General features: G+C 37.3%; 2 protein-coding genes across 2 annotated transcripts; one reads left to right on the forward strand and one right to left on the reverse strand.

Annotated features, from left to right (window-relative positions):
- The first annotated feature begins 451 nt into the window (after positions 1-451).
- LOC120355831 lies at positions 452-2,181 on the forward strand. Its single transcript, XM_039444559.1, has 2 exons — positions 452-905; positions 1,441-2,181. Exons 1-2 carry the CDS (start codon positions 525-527, stop codon positions 1,825-1,827), a joined length of 768 nt encoding a protein of 255 aa, XP_039300493.1. The 5' UTR covers positions 452-524; the 3' UTR covers positions 1,828-2,181.
- Positions 2,182-4,301: 2,120 nt separating this feature from the next.
- LOC111061656 (tyrosine--tRNA ligase, mitochondrial) lies at positions 4,302-16,247 on the reverse strand. Its single transcript, XM_039444558.1, has 4 exons — positions 16,233-16,247; positions 13,018-13,234; positions 8,538-8,819; positions 4,302-4,520 (listed from the first exon to the last, which is right to left on the reverse strand). Exons 2-4 carry the CDS (start codon positions 13,201-13,203, stop codon positions 4,317-4,319), a joined length of 672 nt encoding a protein of 223 aa, XP_039300492.1. The 5' UTR covers positions 13,204-13,234; positions 16,233-16,247; the 3' UTR covers positions 4,302-4,316.
- Positions 16,248-19,831: the final 3,584 nt, after the last annotated feature.

Here is a 19,831-nt window from a genome sequence, read left to right on the forward strand (position 1 = left end):
TTCCTAATTTTATTCAGAATCGAATCGGAGTTGAAGGTTGTTTGTAAGTTGTCAGTAGACTTTGAGATATATAGTGTTCTCATGTTCTGTGTAATGAGAGACTACATAGTGTGGCTTAGGGATGACGGAGTATTACAATATTATTTTTCTCTCAACATGTGACAAGTGTGATTCTTCATTCAAGGACTGTAAAGCTGCGTACACATATTCGCGCTTCCAACCCGCACCGAGCACGCTCCTCCCTCGTACCACCCTCGTACCGCCCTCGTACCACCATCGAACCACAGTCGCTCCGCCCCCGCTCTGCAGTCATGAACGTTACGGAAGATGTTAGATCTGCTCGCGTTCCCCGGTCGAACCACTGTTGCTCCCCGGTCGATCATCAATCGCTCTGCTGGAGTGACGTTCGGTTGCGGAGCAGAGCGAAAGTCTGTACGCACCTTATGGTGCAAACTTTGGAAACATTGAACATTCCCATCGTCGAATATGCATTGATTGGTCCCATATATAGTTATTACCTCAGCATGGACACTAACCACATAGTAGTTTCTACATGTGAAACCCTCCGTGTGTGGAATAAGAAATCTCTTCAATTAATACTTTCACGTTCTTCAGCCTCTAACTCTAATAAACCTGATTTATCGTTTGATGGTGACTATTCTGTATGCTTAGATCATGGATACTTAATTAAATGCTACTCCAAATATTTGAAAGGTCGGCCTATAGCGCTGATTACAGAGTATAACTTGGAAGCTAAGAGGAAGAAACGAACCATACTTCTTCAAATGGAAGCACTCATTCACAAAGTCGAATGCTTTGGAGACCTTGTTGTGACTAGTTATCTAGAGGAAGAAGGAAAATCATCTACAAATGTTTACCAAGTGCGTCAAAAGTATAACCTGAGAATAGTTATTTGTGCAACTAGTGCGCAAAGTGTCAGTTTGCTGCACCGAAAGAAACGTTTACGCCCGAGCCGTAGGCGAGGGCGGAATGGTTTCTTGAGTGCAGCAGAGGAACTTTGCGCACGTATTTCACATTAAGTTTTTCCTACAGTTACCAGTGAATATGAAAAGTGGGTAATTATGGGTAAAATTGCCTGAAATGCATCAAATGTTTTTCTGTGTAATTTTATTATTGATAAAAACCTTAATCCTAAAATCCTAAAGTCCTCGTTGTCCTTGGTTATAATATATACTTAATAATAATTAGCGCGTTGTGCTTGGTTGCACCTCTGCTCACTATAGCAGCCACAGCAGTCACTGTTACCAACTTCATTTTGATTTTGCTGCACTGTTGCTCCATATACCTACTAAGTATTTTGCGTTGCCATGTTGCAAATCTGGAGTGCAGAAAAAATTTTCCCGCACTAGAGCGGAAAAGTGATTCTTTGCGTTCTGTAATCAGTGCAGCAATGGCCACTTTTCAACGTAACTGTAGGAAAAAATAATCTTCTCCTATTACTGTGATGACGATGATATTCACATGACGATGTACGATTTTGTCGGAAACTCATTTCTGATCTACCATTTGCAGCGAGGCTATTATCAAGAAATCGAGCTGTCAACTGGTGTCAAACGTCCTCTGCGTCGACTTCCCACTAATTGTCGATGGGTTGTCAACTTATTCGATAATCTGGCCGTGATACAAAGGGGCGAGTACCTAGAAGTTTGGGATTGGAAGAATAATTCCATATGTCACGTCCTGTATGATGATCATGATAAAAAGCAATATGCACCCATTTTAGAGTTTACTACTGGAAAATGGCTGATGACTAGCAGTAACAATCACAATTCGGAGCCCGCTATAAAAGTTTATAGGTGTAAGTGAGTTGGTATGAGTTATAAACAAATAGTATTTGAGCTTAGAGTAGAGGGTGAGCATAAATTATTAAAAAAAAATCATAGGTGAATAAAAGAATAACGAATAAATGTAGTTACATGAATATTGATCTATTGAAATAGTTATTTGTATATCTAGGGTGAAAAGTACTGTTTTTTCTCCTATCTTTCTACACTGCCATTATAACGTGGACATCACTATAGCTCGACTCAAATCGTACAACTTCAGTCGAGGATACTCCAGTCTCTCCACCTCAAGACGTTTTTTCTCATAGTCACTACTTCAGTTCCATGCTACTCCATTTTCTAACCTTACTTTATAAAACATACGTATAAGATCTATTTCGTCACTACTTAGCATGTAACAAATTTTATAATAATTATTATGAATATAATTGTCTTATCTAATAATTATTATTTTCTTATCTAAAATGATAAAACATCACTTTCATAAAGCATAACCTCACCTTCATTAAGGCTGTTCAGTAATTATAGTACTTAACGTAACAAGTCCGGTAACGATAATTTACCGCATAAGTATGATTGTTTCTGCCCGAAACGTAGTTGAGGGCAGAATTATCATACGAATGCGGTAAATACGTTACCGTACAAGTTACGTGCAATATTTTTTGTCATACTTATCTGAGAAAGAATAATATTGCTGAGAAACAGAAACCATTACCTGCTGCTGTTCGAGCTACTGCATTCTATAAACATGACCTAGCCCGTAGCGCCTAGTTCATAACAGACAGACCCTTCGAGCTCAAATAAAATGATAAAGGCCTAAATTATAAGATTTCAGATGAGTTCTTATAACTTGAAAATCCTTAAATGAGTTCTTTAATTATTTGAGTTAGTATATTAATTACTCAGATGTTATTAGGACTCAGTAGAGTCCTAACATACTCGACTGTAAGAGAACATAATGATCTCTTTACAGTATAGTATGCTGTAATGAAAATCACATGTTTTCTTGTTCTGCAAACAGCTGTTTACCGGCTTGATTTAATGCATGGAAAACAGCTGCAATTGAGTAAGTATGACAAAAACCATTTTATTTTTATTTAAATTGGATAATCTATTATTGTTAAGCTCATTAAAAGAGTGAGAAAAAGTAGCAACTGAAATTTTAAGTGGTCTAATAAGCGAGTTATGGGTTATTGAAGTACTAAACTCCATTTTCTTTCCAGATCATAAACGGTTTCGAATTTTCCATTGGATTTTTTTAATACATTGAGTATTATCATTGGCTTTGTCCTAGAATGCGTTTTTCGCGATTAATGCCAAAATAAACAAGTTATCGAATTTACAAAAAAATGTTAATTTTTTATTTATGAATGATATGGGGAATAAAATGTTTTAGTTTGGAAAGATTATTTTTTTTTGAATTTTTATGAGAAGTTCTAATAATATAGTCGAAACCGTTTATAATCTGGAAAGTTAGCACTTCAACAACCCTAACTTGCTTATTACACCACTTGAAAATTTCAGTTGCCAATTTTTCTCTCTCTTATAATGATGTTAACAGTTATATTGAAAAAGATTATCCAATTTAAATAATAAAAAAAGTGTAACGAACAGCCTTAAAAATGCACGGTACTACGCAACTCAAGTCGAGACTCGACCAAAATGTCTAGTCGACGCTCGACTCAGTCTCACAGTCGTGAAGTCGCGGGTAATAGAATCGACTGGTCTGAGTGTCACCATTTGAAAACACAAGCTGTGTCGAGAAGAATTATTGCTATTTATTAGCAAACATCATGGTCATTATTGTTATGAGTAGTAAAATCTATCAATGCTCTTATTATTATTCTAAATAAGTTTATATTTGATAAACAAGGAAAATTATAATCATTTTTGTTTCAAAGTTCCAGTTAGTGAGAAGTTGATAGGAATAGTGCGTGCTGATACAGTCCTTTTTGAAAAATTGATATATCAACTGTTGGACAAGAAATTAACTCATTGAAATATACTGTTCCCACTGTCGCAGTCTCTTCTCGACTTGAGTCGCGTAAGTGTGAGTTGAGCCTTGGACCTCTCTTTAAGAAAATGCACAAGGGAAATTATAATAATTTTTGTTTCAAAGTTCCAGTTAGTGAAAAGTTGATAGGACTGGTGCGTGCTGATACAGTCCTTTTTGGAAACTGATATATCAACTGTTGAACAAGAAATTAACTCATTGGAATATACTCTGTTCCCACTGTCGCAGTCTCTTCTCGACTTGAGTCGCGTAAGTGTGAGTTGAGTCTTGGACCTCTCTTCAAGAGAATGCACAAGGGAAATTATAATAATTTTTGTTTTAAAGTTCCAGTTAGTAAAAGGTTGATAGGACTGGTGCGTGCTGATACAGTCCTTTTTTGGAAACTGATATATCAACTGTTGAACAAGAAATTAACTTATTGATATATACTCTGTTCCCACTGTCGCAGTCTCTTCTCGACTTGAGTCGCGTAAGTGTGAGTTGAGCCTTGGACCTTTCTATAGGAAAATGAACAAGGAATTACCTTTGAAAACACTGGTAACATCGTTCCACGAGAGTTGACTGAGGATGTCGACGTTGCCATTGTAGAGCGCTTCGGTGGCCAGATGTGCCGCCTTCAGGCCTTCCTCACCGTGCACCAGGGTGGTCACCTTGTCAGCCAGTCTCTTCTGCGCCAGCCACAGTTCAGGCCTTGTTTGGTGCTAACAACAACACAAAATTCATAGTCATGAATGCTTTTCAAAAGCCTTAACTACCTCAACTTAACATTAGACAATAGATTGCATCTCTATACTTAATTTTTTGAATTCACTTAATTCAAATATTTTTATTCAACAAATGTACAGATACATTGAATAACGTCATATATAATAAATCATCAAAACAGTCAATAAGAAATTCATTACAATCAAATATGTAAAAATTCTTCAAATGAATATAAGGACAATCCAATGAAGATGCTTGATCAAGACTTGACCTAACCTAACCGATTCAATTGAATTGATTTCATGTTCTTATATTTAATAGTTAAATTAATCTGCAATCCGTACAAGAGATTGTTCAATTAAAAATTCGGAGAGAAAATGTTGGAGAGTAGTTTCATAGAGAAGAAAATGCATAAGAAGATATCGTATAGTAGGGCGTCCATGTTCCAAATTTCACTGTCAACTCAAGTGTAGGGTTGTGTGGCAGAGAGGACCAGGAGTCCTAACTCCGCCCTAATAAAGGCAAATAATCAATCAATCAATCAAGCCTATAGTCCTATAGTGAGGTCCACGTTATAATGACAGTGGAGAAAGATAGGATAAAAACGTTGCCGATCCTCTGTCTTGTCATGCCTTCTATAGACGGTAGCTGATACAGGTTTATTGATGTAATATTAACGGTTCATTCTCGTTTAAAATAATCAATTATTTTATTAAGCAAGAAATTATATTTTTCAATAATTTCATAATAAATATGAAAATATTGTTAATAATTATTAATTCTACATTGCTACAAGACTATCTGGCAACAGAACAAAGCGAGAAAGAGATAGCGCTATCCGCTTTGTTGAATGATAGACAAGGATAGCAATACAATTGCTAATCAAACACTGCCATTATAACGTGGACCTCAATATAACCAATGCGATGGAATTGATTTCATGTTCTTATCTTCAATCCTTACAAGAGATTTTTTATTAAAAAATCGAATAGATAATTTTGGAGAGTAGTTTCATAAAGAAAAAATTTCATAAGAAGATGTCCCATGGTATAGGGTGTTCATGTTCCAAATTTCACTGTTAACTCAAGCCTTTTGTATAGCAGTTCTTTTTCGTGAAGCTATGTGACGCTGGTAGTCTCTCATATTGTGACGTGAAATTTGGAACATGGAAACTGACTTTATAAAGTGATTGAAAACACACATTTTTTATTGTACACATCCATTTTATAAGATTTGTACACAGGACTACAGATTCGTGTTGAAACTAACACATTTTCAGCTTTACATATTTAAATATCCAATGACGTGATCAAGGCCAGGTAGATCGTGGATAGATCGTGCCAAGAACATCTATAAAAGCGAAATGGCACTGACTGACTGACTGACTGACACTCACTCACTCACTCACTCATTCACTCACTCGCAGAACTAAAAATCTACCGGACCAAAAACGTTCAAATTTGGTAGGTATGTTTAGTTGGCCCCTTAGAGGCGCACTAAGAACGTATTTGGGAAAATTTCCAAAGATACGCCCAAAATCTGCGTTTTTAGCGTTTACTCAGCTTTATCGAGAATAAATGAACAGAAAATGTTCAAATTTAGTACAGAAGCTCAGCTAGGGTGTAATAATGTTGTGTTAGAAGGAATTTGCAATAACGTCAAAGATACGCCCAAAATTAGCGTTTTTGATTTTTCTCAGATTTATCGAGAACAAATGAACAGAAATTGTTCAAATTTAGTACAGAAGCTAAGCTAGGGTGTAATAATGTTGTGTTAGAAGGAATTTGAAATAACGCCAATGATGCGCCCAAAATCAGCGTTTTTCTCAGCTTTTCTGCGTTTTCCCAGTACTTTGACTTTCTGAAGGAATGTAGCATGCTCAAATGAAAAATGCAGGCGAGCGGAGCGTGCCCGCTGATCTCATTTTTGGACGATCCAGTCGGGGGTCCAGGGGGCGGAGCCCCCTGGCTAGACGGATATGGCGAGCGAAGCGAGCCTGACGGCTAGTATTACATAAACTATAGGTAGCATTACAGTCCAGCAAAGTTTTAATCAAAAATATACCTGGCAATCAAAAAGTCTCTCCGCAGTACCTGCGTTCTGTTTTAGCTGAAGATTGTGTTCTGTTTAGAAACCCGTTCGACAGGTTACTCCCACTTTTCCCCCCCTCTACTGTAATGAATGTACACGAAAGTTTAATAGATTAACACCTTGCTATTGTTATAAATACTTGTTTTTGAGTTATGGAGTGTTTTTTTAGTATATAGTTCACTGCGGAGGGACTTCTTGATCACCCTGTACTATAACTGCGAAAGAAGCCACTTCCAATGATAGTACATCTTGATAATGAGTTCTTGAATACATTGAGTGGGCCCGCCTTAACTGAGTTTGGCAGGCAGTTGAACATTCGCACAGCCAACCTGGAAAACTTTCCTTCACTCTTGACAGGCGACAGCGCGGCACATCCAAGTTGACCCTCCCTCGAGTTCCATGTGAATGCACTTCCTCTCTTCTGGTGTAAAGATGTACTGGTTTCAAAACGAGACTGCAGTACAAATCTAATAAACGTGGATGTGACAAAAAGAAGACTGTGTGTTTTCAGTTATGGAGATATTCCTATTCAACACATTTTATCTATAACGTTGATATCACTATACTAACCTTCCTGCAAACATCACCAATCAACTAGACCGAGTCGATTATTTATCAGTTCTAGAGCATACTTTAGACTCTACTAACCTTCCTGCAAACATCGCCGATCGACTCGACCAAGTCGAAAATGAAGTGCTTGAGTAGAACTTAATCAGTTCTGGAGCATACTTTAGACTGTACTAACCTTCCTGCAGACATCGCCGATAGACTAAACCGAGTCGAACTTCATCAGTTCTAGAGCATACTTTAGACTCTACTAACCTTCCTGCAAACATCGCCGATCAATCGAGTTGAACTTTATCAGTTCTAGAGCATACTTTAGACTCTACTAACCTTCCTGCAAACATCGCCGATCGACCGAGTTGAACTTTATCAGTTCTAGAGCATAATTTATACTCTACTAACCGTCCTGAAAACATCGCCGATCGACTCGACCAAGTCTAAAATGGAGTGCTTGAGTAGAACTTAATCAGTTCTGGAGCATACTTTAGACTCTACTAACCTTCCTACAAACATCGCCGATCAACCGAGTTGAACTTTATCAGTTCTAGAGCATACTTTAGACTCTACTAACCTTCCTGCAAACATCGCCGATCGACCGAGTTGAACTTTATCAGTTCTAGAGCATAATTTATACTCTACTAACCGTCCTGAAAACATCACCGATCGACTCGACCAAGTCGAACATGAAGTGCTTGAGTAGAACTTAATCAGTTCTGGAGCATACTTTAGACTCTACTAACCTTCCTGCAAACATCGCCGATAGACTAAACCGAGTTGAACTTTATCAGTTCTAGAACATACTTTATACTCTACTAACCTTCCTGCAAACATCGCCGATCGACTCGACCAAGTCGAAAATGAAGGGCTTGAGTAGAACTTATTCAGTTCTGGAGCAGGTTTGAATTGTTTTGTTTTTCAGATTGATTTCTACATTTCGATGCCTAGTGAGATCGGACTCCCACTATATAATTGTAACGTGCTATAAATTTTCGGTTCTAAATTTATTGTCTAAATTTAATATTTTCTAAATTTGGCTTAGTGGTTTTGTGTTTTGTATATGTTTGGACTTTATAACATCAAAATGAACTTTATTACGAAGTGAAAGGTGTAAATTTAAAGTATTGTGATCACTATAACCTTAGTGTCCGGTTTCCCATTAGGGAACTTTGGACTATATACGGCGAGGTGGAACTACCCTTGGGTCTCCCCACCACTCAAGGCCATATGCTATAATATAATCAAAAGTTCTGGAGCATACTTTATACTCTACTAACCTTCCTGCAAACATCGCCGATCGACTAGACCGATTCAAAATTTATCAGTTTTCAGTTCTAGAGCATACTTTAGAATCTACTAACCTTCCTGCAAACATCGCCGATCGACTCGACCGAGTCGAAAGTAAAGAGCTTGAGCATGGTTTCTACGTCGGCGTCGGTGGTCCTCACCAGGTGCTGGTAGAGGTCGAACGGTGACGTCATGTCCGGGCTGAGCCAGACCGCGTTGCCAGCCGACTTGCCAAACTTGGCGCCAGACACAGTTTTCACCAGAGGCAGAGTGACGCCGTACACCTCCGTCCGGCTCAGGCGGGATATCAGCTCGTGGCCTGCCGAGATGTTGCCCAGCTGGTCGCTACCACCTGCCTTCGGGCCCATCAACAAATCAAATTTTATTTTCTTCAAGAAACAGTTTACAAAACAATTTCAAATACATCACATAACTCCCAAAATAAACAATATTGATAGGCCTACTTATTGACCAACCGAAGTGAGGTCTAAGATTCAAGTCGACGGTTTGCATTTCTCGTTATGTTTATTTTTATGGCGAAACGCGGAAATGGATTTTCAAGGAATTTGACAGATATGTTCTTTTGAATTTCGCGTCGACGAATATAATATATTATAAAAGGTTTATTAAATTTTGCATTTCAAAAGGAAAAAAATGAGTCTCCTTCGAACGCCAATATTACCATAAAAATCAGACTATAGAATTATTCATCACTAGCTGGCCCGGCGAACTTTATACCGCCAAATAGTTTAATGCATCTCATGACAAACTTTAGCTGGATGCACACCTGAGGAGGCGCGATGCGGCAATTGATTTATATAGATAATATTCCAACTGCAAAATAAATAATTTACTAAAAATCAATCAATTCTAAACACCGAAGACAGCACAATTATTCGAAACAAAGCAATGTCTTTAGAGCATGTAAGTCTTTAACCTGAGGCCGCACTGCTGGATGGTTACAAACAGAACAGTCATTCTGTTTTTAACCGGGGCGTTTAAAATAAAAATACATGGGCGGTTATGGAGCAGCACACCCTCTTATCTTCTATCTACCGACGGCTGTTGTATGACGTAATGATTATAACAGCTGATTTTTATTTCTGTGTGTGGCCAGCTCACAAATCTTCTACCATAAAGGCCATTCCACACAGCACGTGGCGTGCGTGGCTGGACGCACGCCACGCCGGCTACGCTAGCCACATGCCAATTCACACCGCCACGACTGTTGCGATGCTATACCGGCCAAGTTTCCCGTCAGTATGCAGGAAGATGTCAACTCCGACGGTCCCGTGGTGTGAATCTGGATTTTCTCGTGACTTACCTAGGTTTGATGACTCCAGCAGCAGCAGTAGTAGTGATAATGAGCTGGTTTTATTGTATTCGGTGACAGCACGGGACCAGTGGGTCCGTACATCCAATCAATAACAAAAGGAAGACCTATGGCGAATTCCATCATTTAATGCGTGACCTTGAGGCTGACAATGATAGTATATGTTCTATACGATAGTATACGTTCTATACGATAGTATACGTTCTATACGATAGTATACGTCCATTATACGGTATGCACATGCTCGGACCAAAACGTGGCCGGACACGTTTGAAAAGAACGCTCAGAGAACGAACGGTAGCCACGCGTGGCTAGTATAGCAAGCGTAGCCGCGTGGCCGTGGCTGCTATGTGAATTGCTTCATTTGATTAGCTGGGAAGCGATGTTTTGAATAGTAGCTAGCGTGCGTGGCTGGACGCACGCTAGCTACTATTCAAAACATCGCTTCCCAGCTAATCAAATGAACCAATTCACATAGCAGCCACGGCCACGCGGTCAACGCTTGCTATACTAGCCACGCGTGGCTACCGTTCGCTCTCTGAGCGATCTTTTCAAATGTGTCCGGCCACGTTTTGGTCCGAGCATGCGCAGTACGTATACTAGACGTATATAAATGTAAAGAAAATAAAAACTCAGTACCCTTTTTTTGAAATATTTTATCACAACATGTTTCGGACATTTATGCGATTTTCAAGTGATATCAGAAAAGAGATAAAAATATGGCATATCAACTAGACGTATACTATCGTATAGAACGTATACTATCATTGTCAGCCTCAAGGTCGCGCATTAAATGATGGAATTCGCCATAGGTGTTCCTTTTTTTATTGATTGGATGTACTCACTGGTCCCGTGCTGTCACCGAATACAATAAAACCAGCTCATTATCACTACTACTGCTGCTGCTCGAGTCATCAAACCAGGGTAAGCCACAAGAAAATCCATATTCACACCACGGGACCGTCGGAGTTGACATCTTCCTGCTTACTGACGGGAAACGTGGCCGGTATAGCATCGCAACAGTCGTGGCGGTGTGAATTGGCATGTGGCTAGCGTGGCCGGCGTGGCGTGCGTCCAGCCACGCACGCCACGTGCTGTGTGGGATGGCCTTAAGGATTACATGTAAACTTTGAAGGACCATAGGAAAGAGTCCTGAAGTTGGATTATGAATTTGATAGGTCATAAACCTGGTCCTGAACATATTGTTTATTGTTTTTGAAGGGACGAATTCAAGGATCCAAAGGTTCAAAGAACCTCACACGTCAACCGACCAGTTATAGAATAGACACGGCCCATTGTATATTCATACTGAAAGTCGATGAAGCCAACATCTACTGCCATATCGCTAAATCGTGACGTCAGCATCGGATAGAAAACTTTTCTGTAGAGTTTGTTTACATTGTTTTCCATAGCAGATTGTGTCTATTCCAGCGGGAGCGCAGCGGGAGTTTACCATTTTAATGAATAGTAATTTACATCTTTCTGAATAGACACAATCTGAAAGTTTTCTATCCGATGATGACGTCACGATTTGGCGATATGGCAGTAGATGTTGGCTTCAGAGGCTAGACTTCCCAGCGTGTCTATTCTATAACTGGTCTAAGGAAGGACCGTAGGAAAAAGTCCTGAAGTTGGATTATAAATTTGATGGGCTATAAACCTGGTCCTGAGCATAACGAACACAACAAAAAAATCATCAAATTCGGTGCACACATAAAAGTTATTGAAAGTCAAAATTTGAGGTTCGATTTTTATTTATATAGATAAGTATGAAGTTTTTATTTTTATTTATTATTGTTATTTTTATGATTGGCAAAAAAATTATTTTGATAGTAACGTAAATGGCTAACCTAGATAGGCCTAATATCATATTGTCTGCACATTTTGAAAATCAAAATCTCATCCACGAAATTCACAAGCTGACGTATAGCCAAACTGTAAAGTATAAACACGACCTAAAAGATGAAGAAACATATAAGCTACGTTTACACCGGAGTTAATAGCACGAGTTATTAACAAAAAGTTATTAGCTCGACTGAATCGTCAAAAATTTCACTTAATAACTCGTGTTTTTAACAGAAAATTCCTTGTTATTAAAGAAAATGTTATTAACATTATTCAAATTCAAATTGGTTTATTCATAAAATATTACATATTCACAAAATAAAAAAGTGTTATAAGTTACATGAATAAATTCTCCCTGCCTGGATGATTTGTCCGTGTGCAGGGAGGAGTCGCAAATTATCAGACAGAGGGCAAACACTAGCAATAATAAAATAAATTACAAACTATGAATAATAAATAAATTTGAAAGAATAATAAGAGAGTTTATTTTAATAATAAATTTCAAAACTAAAGATAGGAAAAAACAATAAATGAATAAAATAAAAGTGTCAGCTCGACGGCGGTAATATCGAGTAATATAGCTTTATTAGCGTGGTACTGTGTGTAATATTTGAATGTTATTCTGTGTTCAGAACTAGAAATATTCATCTATATGGAGAATGTAGAAGAGCCTCCGCAGCATCTGAACCGATGCAGAGCAGCCACCTGCTCACTCTCCGCTTGTAGACGGCAACGCTAACCCCCTCAGTAGTTGAAATCTCGGCCGGTACATTACGGTAAAGCCAATGGGCTAAATGAAAACAGTTTCCAAGTTGAATTGAATTACTTAAACGGGGAAATTGAATATTTATATGCAATCTGTTTCTAGTGGGATAATAATGTTGAATTTCATTGAAGAGAAAGTTACTTTTTTTTATAAAGACAAGTAAATTTTTTATAAATAATTGTTTATATTTAAAACAGGGAATTCTTGGAAAAGTGAATGTGTTGGAATGTGTTATCTATGATTTTTGGCCAATAGTGTTTTAATAAGTGCTCTCTGTGAGACCGCAACAGGACGCAGGACACCCAAGGAGGCACCGCCCCACGCCAAGATGTCATACTCAAGCAATGTCTGCACATATACATAGTAGACAGAACGACAGTGTCCAGCACTCAGGACCCTTCCCAGCTGTGCAAAGGCATAATTCATTTTACGCAACCTCTTGCTGAGGTACTGCACATGGGCCAATTGTTAATGACTTCTGTTATGAACATCAGTTAATAACAAAAATGTTGAAAACTTTTGTTATTAACTCCGGTGAAAACCCAGCTTAAGTGTTTGAAAGGTGAACGCTGTCGAGTGGACTATTGCAATGAGGCATGCAATTGATTACCTGGAAGCGGCAGTTGTACTTCTGAAGCAGGTGATACCAGTCATAGGCCTGGAAGATCTGATAGGAGAACTCGGTGTAGCTGAGGCCATGCTCACTCTTCAGTCGTGTGTCGACACTTTCCTTGCAAAGCATTGTGCCCATCCGAAAGTGCTTGCCTATCTTCCCAACGTACTCCAACGCATTCATCTTCTTGTACCAACTTATGTTATTCACTACTCTGCAAAATAGATAGTACGAATGTTAGCAGAGGAAATTAGAATTGAATATAATTGACCGAGCGGAGTGAGGTCTAAGATTCAAGTCGACGGTTCGGCATTTCCCTTGTTTAAATGTTTGAATGTTTAAATGTTTATACGTTGCGCATTTACGGCGGAACGCGATAATATATTTTCATGAAATTTGACAGGTATGTTCCTTTTTTAATTGCGCTTCGACGTATATACAAGGTTTTTTGGAAATTTCGCATTTCAAGGATGATATAAAAGGAAAAAGGAGCCTCCTTCATACGCCAGTATTAGAGTAAAAATCAGACTATAGAATTATTCATCATAAATCAGCTGACAAGTGATTACACAGATGTGTGGAGAAGCCAGTCTATTGCTGTATTTCCATAAGGTCTATAGTTTCAATCAGGTACTTGTGGATGAGAATACTGCGTGAGGTCTACTGTTCACAGAACTACTAGTACTATGTGATATGCGAGCTTCATAAATCCATCTCTACGTACCAATTAGAAGTAGATGAATAATATACAGTTTGGTTCACAGTTTTACCCAGTTTGGTCATAAAAAAATAGTATAGGAAGATATCCCATGATATTCTATTATATTACGCGATCAATTTCTGTACATTTATATCTGGTTATTTATGTTCAAAGGATCTCCAAAACGGCTCTAACGATTTTCACGAAATTTGGAGCATAGTAGGTTTATGATATAAAAATTCGATTGCACTAGGTCTCATCCTTGAGAAAACTCGCTGAACGACATTAAAAGGATAATATTATTCATCCTTGGCTGAAACAGCTGAGACTTTTAGTAAAAAGTGAGCGAGTGATTCTGTGGAAAATCAAAATATCGCATCCCTGAAATTCATAAGCTGACGTATAGCCAGCTGTAAAATACTAGTAGTTCTGCGAACAGTAGACCTCAAGCAGTATTCTCATCCACAAGTACCTGATTGAAACTATAGACCTTATGGAAATACAGCAATAGACTGGCTTCTCCATACATCTGTGTAATCACTTGTCAGCTGATTTATAATTAATAATTCTATAGTCTGATTTTGACTCTAATATTGGCGTATGAAGGAGGCTCCTTTTCCCTTTCATATTATCCTTGAAATGCAAAATTTCCAAAAACCTTGTATATACGTCGACGCGCAATTTAAAAAGGAACATACCTATTAAATTTCATGAAAATCTATTACCGCGCTTCGCCGTAAATGCACAACATATAAACATTAAGAGAAATGCCAAACCGTCGACTTCAATCTTAGACCTCACTTCGCTCGGTCAATAAACACGATCATTTTAGAGAATTGTGTTCTGTTTATCAATTAAGAAAAATAACGAGCGAAGCTCGGTGCCCCGATATTAGATAGTTATGTTCCAATTTCAGGCCGATTTTTGTCGACCTCAAGCTAATTATTGTCGACCTGGTGACAGTATATTATTACTGTTTTGGCATGGTAAAAGTGTAAGAACGGCACAGTATGAGACACTACCAGCGTCACTTAGCTTCGTGAAAAATAACTATACTAGGACTATCAGCTTGAACCAGGACTGTCATTTTAAAAAGTGAAATTTGGAACAGAAACGCCCTGTACCATGGTATATCTTCTTATGCTCTCTTTTCTCTATGTTTTGGTTTACGGTTTTTACTTTTTGAGTATTTTTTAAACTGTGTATTGGGAGGAGAAATCTCGAATTCTGTCAAGAGCTACAAAATTGCAACTTTACAAAGCATTGGTGAAGCCTGTGGTGTGTTATGGATCGGTGCTACTGCTGGAGATATACAAAGACTGAGAGTTTTTGAAAGAAAGGTGGTGAGAAGACTCTTGGGCCCTGTTTTTGAGATTGGTCTCTGAGAGGAAGAAGAAATCTTGAAATAGAGGAATTCTTGAACAATGAAACTCGTGCGGTCGATAAAATCTGGTAGAATAAGAGAGATGGGGCAATGTGAGAATGGGAGATGGAAGAGTGGTGAAATGTATATGGAGGAGAAAATATATAACAGAAGAAGAAAAGGTCGACCCAGAAATAGATGGACATTGATGTGGAACGCGATCTAAGGACGCTTGGAGTTCGTAACTGGAGGAGGCAGGCCGAGGATCGAGACAGATGGAGATGCTATGTGAGGGAGGCCAAGGGTTGTAAAGACCTGTAGAGCTGAGGAGTAAGTAAGTAAGTAAGTATTGGGAGGCGTACACTTTAATCGGGCGTAGAACCTAGGGGTTTTCATATTCATTTCATTTATTGGACAAAATACTACAATCAAATATAATTATGACATTGAAGGAAAAACTAGGCTGAGCCTGTACTATTTCTCTCAAAAACGACTGTATAATCTTGTAATGTTGGTGTTGCGTGAAATAAATAATCTATATCTTATCAAGGATTAGACTCTGACCTGTTCCGTATCACATCAGCATAAAAATAAAAAACAGCATAAAATACATTGGAATAAAATTCATGAACTTGTTAGTAGATGATCAATTTTCTTGCCAAATCGCTTTCAGTTAACTTCAATAGTAGGCATACTTAATTTTATTATTTATTTTGTTTGCTACTGAAAGTATTGAAAAACTAGGCTGAGCCTGTACTATTTCTCTTCAAAAACGACTGGTATAATCTTTGTATGTTGGTGTTGGGTGAAATATTAATCTTATTCTTTTTCAAGGATAATGCTCTGACCTGTTCCGTATCACATCAGCATAAAAAACGCATGAAATACATTGGAATAAAACTTTATGAACTTGTTGTAATGATATCAAATTTTCTTGCCAAATCGCTTTCAAGTCAACTTCAATAGTAGGCATACTCAATTTTATTATTTATTTTTTGCTACTGAAAGTATTGAAACACCAATATATGATAATCGAGTTATAAATCAAGTGATAGAATAAAAGGGTACTTGATTCATTCTATAGTGTTTCAATGGACTTGGAATCTGGAAGTTGAAAATCTACAAAAATGAGAAATTAATTATACATACATGGGTGGTTTTAGAGGTTCCCTGCCATTTTGTCATCCCAAAAATACTTTCATGATTGTCGAAGATGGTCTTTATGTTATCTGTGATGCATCGACTGTTTTCAGCAACGATTTCAGCGGATGAAGCTCACGCTCCTTGCTTCTACCGCTGGGGTCACCTATTGACCCTGTAGCACCTCCCACCTGTGAAACGTACAATTCTGTCATTTCAATCCACCTTTGTCTAAAAACTACTAAAATTCAATTAATTACTATAGTGAGGTCCATGTATAATGGAGGTGAAGAAAGATAGGAGAAACAACGTTGCCGATCCTCTGTCTTGTCAGTATTAAATTTACTCTGTGTATGATGATACTCACTTCATAAGGCAGTAATTCTTATAAATAACATTATGCTCCTGATCGCAAGTGAGGTCGTTATAATGACAGTATTTATTAAAATTGGTGTTGCTATCATTCGAAAGCTGATAGCGCTATTCTTTTTTCCTACAGTTACGTTGAAAAGTGGCCATTGCTGCACTGATTACAGAACGCAAAGAATCACTTTTCCGCTTCTAGTGCGGGAAAAATTTTTCTGCACTCCAGATTGCAACATGGCAACGCAAAATACTTAGTAGGTTATATGGAGCAACAGTGCAGCAAAATCAAAATGAAGTTGGTAACAGTGACTGCTGTGGCTGCTATAGTGAGCAGAGGTGCAACGAAGCACAACGCGCTAATTATTAGTATTAGATATTATAACCAGGACAACGAGGACTTTGGGATTTTAGGATTAAGGTTTTTATCAACAATAAAATTACACAGAAAACATTTGATGGATTTCAGGCAATTTTACCCATAATTACCCACTTTTCATATTCAATGGTAACTGTAGGAAAAACTTAATGTGAAATACGTGCGAAAAGTTCCTCTGCTGCACTCAAGAAACCATTCCGCCCTCGCCTACGGCTCGGGCGTAAAACGTTTCTTTGGTGCAGCAAACTGTCACTTTGCGCACTAGTTGCACAAATAACTATATCCTACAGTTACCTTGAAAAGTGACCATTCCTGCACTGATTACAGAACGCAAAGAATCACTTTTCCGCTCTAGTGCGCAAAGTATTACTTTGCGTACTTTTGATACTTTGCATATTATCTTGCAGCCATCTCAATCAGCTGTTGACATTTTTGGCGTGTATTTTAAATGCGAATTTGTTTATCTATTATTTTTTCTGATTTTCAAATAAATAAAAATGAGAACTCATTAATTATACATTTTGAATATCATTATTATTTCAAATAATATTTTTTTCATTCATAAATTGATTGGTTGAAAAATTATTTAGAAATTAGGATTTACTCGAAGTTATTCAATTTTCAAATTATTGGATTAATTAAATTTTAATTTGGATACATTATCGATTATTAATTTTATTTCAATCGGATTATCAAGTTTAAAATAAATTAAAGTTGTTTGATAACAAAATTATACAGACAAACATTTGATGGATTTCAGCCATCATTTTACCCATAATCAACCACATCTCATATTCAATGGTAACTGTAGGAAAAATTTAATGTGCGCAAAGTTCCTCTGCTGCACTCAAGAAACCATTCCGCCCTCGCCTACGGCTCGGGCGTAAACGTTTCTTTCGGTGCAACAAACTGTCACTTTGCGCACTAGTTGCACAGATAACTATTCTAGCTCCACAACGTTGCCAAATCTGTTTTCAACAATGTAGAAATATAGTCAATTAAGACATGGCAACACTGTTCTGCTATCTTCATCCACTGAAATTATAACGTGGACTTGACTATAGTAGTTTTAAATGAACCCCACTACAAAACAATGATGGACGTATTGAACCATGCACTAACTGTAGCTACTGTATAGATTGGAAAATTTACTGTTACTGTTAGTGTTAAATTTCCCTGTTTGCAGCAAATTTTATTTATTTATTTATTAGATAGAGCGAACAATACAAAAAGAAAAAACAGGCTATTGCCCAAAACTTCTTCAATTTCCTGATTTTGTCACAAATCATCCAAATATAATGTAGGTTATGTACCAGTCAATTCAATTCAACCACTTCAATTTCAACACCAAATCTTCAATCTGAAACTATGAATCAGAATAAAACAAAGAATTTCAAATTTAGATGGATTGATAATAAAACTTCCGTTAAAACAAAAACCAAACTTGGAGTTTGGATTTTGATTATGAATCGGTAACTACTTTTAAAATAGACATTTGAGTTCGTTGAAAACTCCCTCAATGTTTTCATTGAAAGACTGGGGTAATTTGAACTCTTTTCCATCAACTGACCATCCGAATTCCGAACTATAGTGAGTCCACGCTATAATGACATAGAAGAAAGATAGGAGAACAACTTTGCCGATCCTCTGTCTTGTCAATGCCTATCTAACTGATACCGGTTTATTGATGTAATATTAACTGTTCATTCTCGTTTAAAATAATCAATCATATTTTATCAAGCAATAATTTTGGGGGTATTCACAATGTAGGAGTTAGCAAGTCAACTCGAGCTATTCGCTAACTCCTGCTATTTGCTAAGTCTGTTTTAACTCAATGCTATAGTGGTAAATTTGAGAAAAAATTGCAGACGAGATAGCAGATAGCGCAGGTTTGAGTCCTCTAACTCTAGCTAACTCTGTTTAAAGGGTGGCCATATTTGTTTTAGTCATATTTGGTAGCAAAAGTGAGGTTATAAATTTTGTGTTACACAAATTATCCGCTTGGACCGCTATTGCAGTTAGCTAATAGCAAGGTCTATAAAAATACAGGTCATGACACAATCCGTGATGCAGTGCAAATCGCCATTTATGGGGTTCTAGTTCACCAATTTCAAATTTATCAGCTGTCATTATAGATTGAACAACATGATGTGTTATTTGTAATATTGTTCAAGGTATATTGCTTGGCTTGAATTGTAAAATAAATTGTTACAACAGAATAATAATATTTAGATTCCAACCAGAAACTGAATGTTGATTTTTAGATTTAATTGATCGGAAAATTATAACTCTTTTTGAAGTTGCCCTCGCATAGTTCTGTCTTGTTCCAATGCTTATGAATCATAATCCTTAAGTTACAAGAATAAGAACCATTTTTAATAATAAATAAAGAATAATTGAAGCATATTTATATTGACATTTCATTATTAAAAAATCGAAAACCTAAATTCACATATTATCTGAAACAGAATATTGTTTTTATAATGCATAATTTTGTTACGAGCAAATTGAATTAGTGGATTTCAAATGTACCGCCATAAAGACCCCATAAAATGCCGCTCCATAAGGAACACGAGTGTCATGACCTGTATAAATTTATAGACCTTGTCTAATAGCAGATGGTTGTAGATGGGGCATACACAATCCAGAGTTATCAAATAGCACTTTAGCTGGCTAAAACAATATTTTAATATTCCTAGTATATTTTTTAATAAATTCATAATTAATTTTCAAAATCAAGATTGAATATTTGTTAATCAATTATATTTCTACATTTTTGAAAACGATCTGGCAACAGAGCAAAGCGAAAAAAAGATAGTGCTTTCTGTTTTGTTGAATTCAGGACAAGGATAGCAGTACTGTTGCT

This window comes from Nilaparvata lugens, unplaced genomic scaffold, assembly GCF_014356525.2.
Source record: "Nilaparvata lugens isolate BPH unplaced genomic scaffold, ASM1435652v1 scaffold4939, whole genome shotgun sequence".
Taxonomy (NCBI): Eukaryota; Metazoa; Arthropoda; class Insecta; order Hemiptera; family Delphacidae; genus Nilaparvata; species Nilaparvata lugens.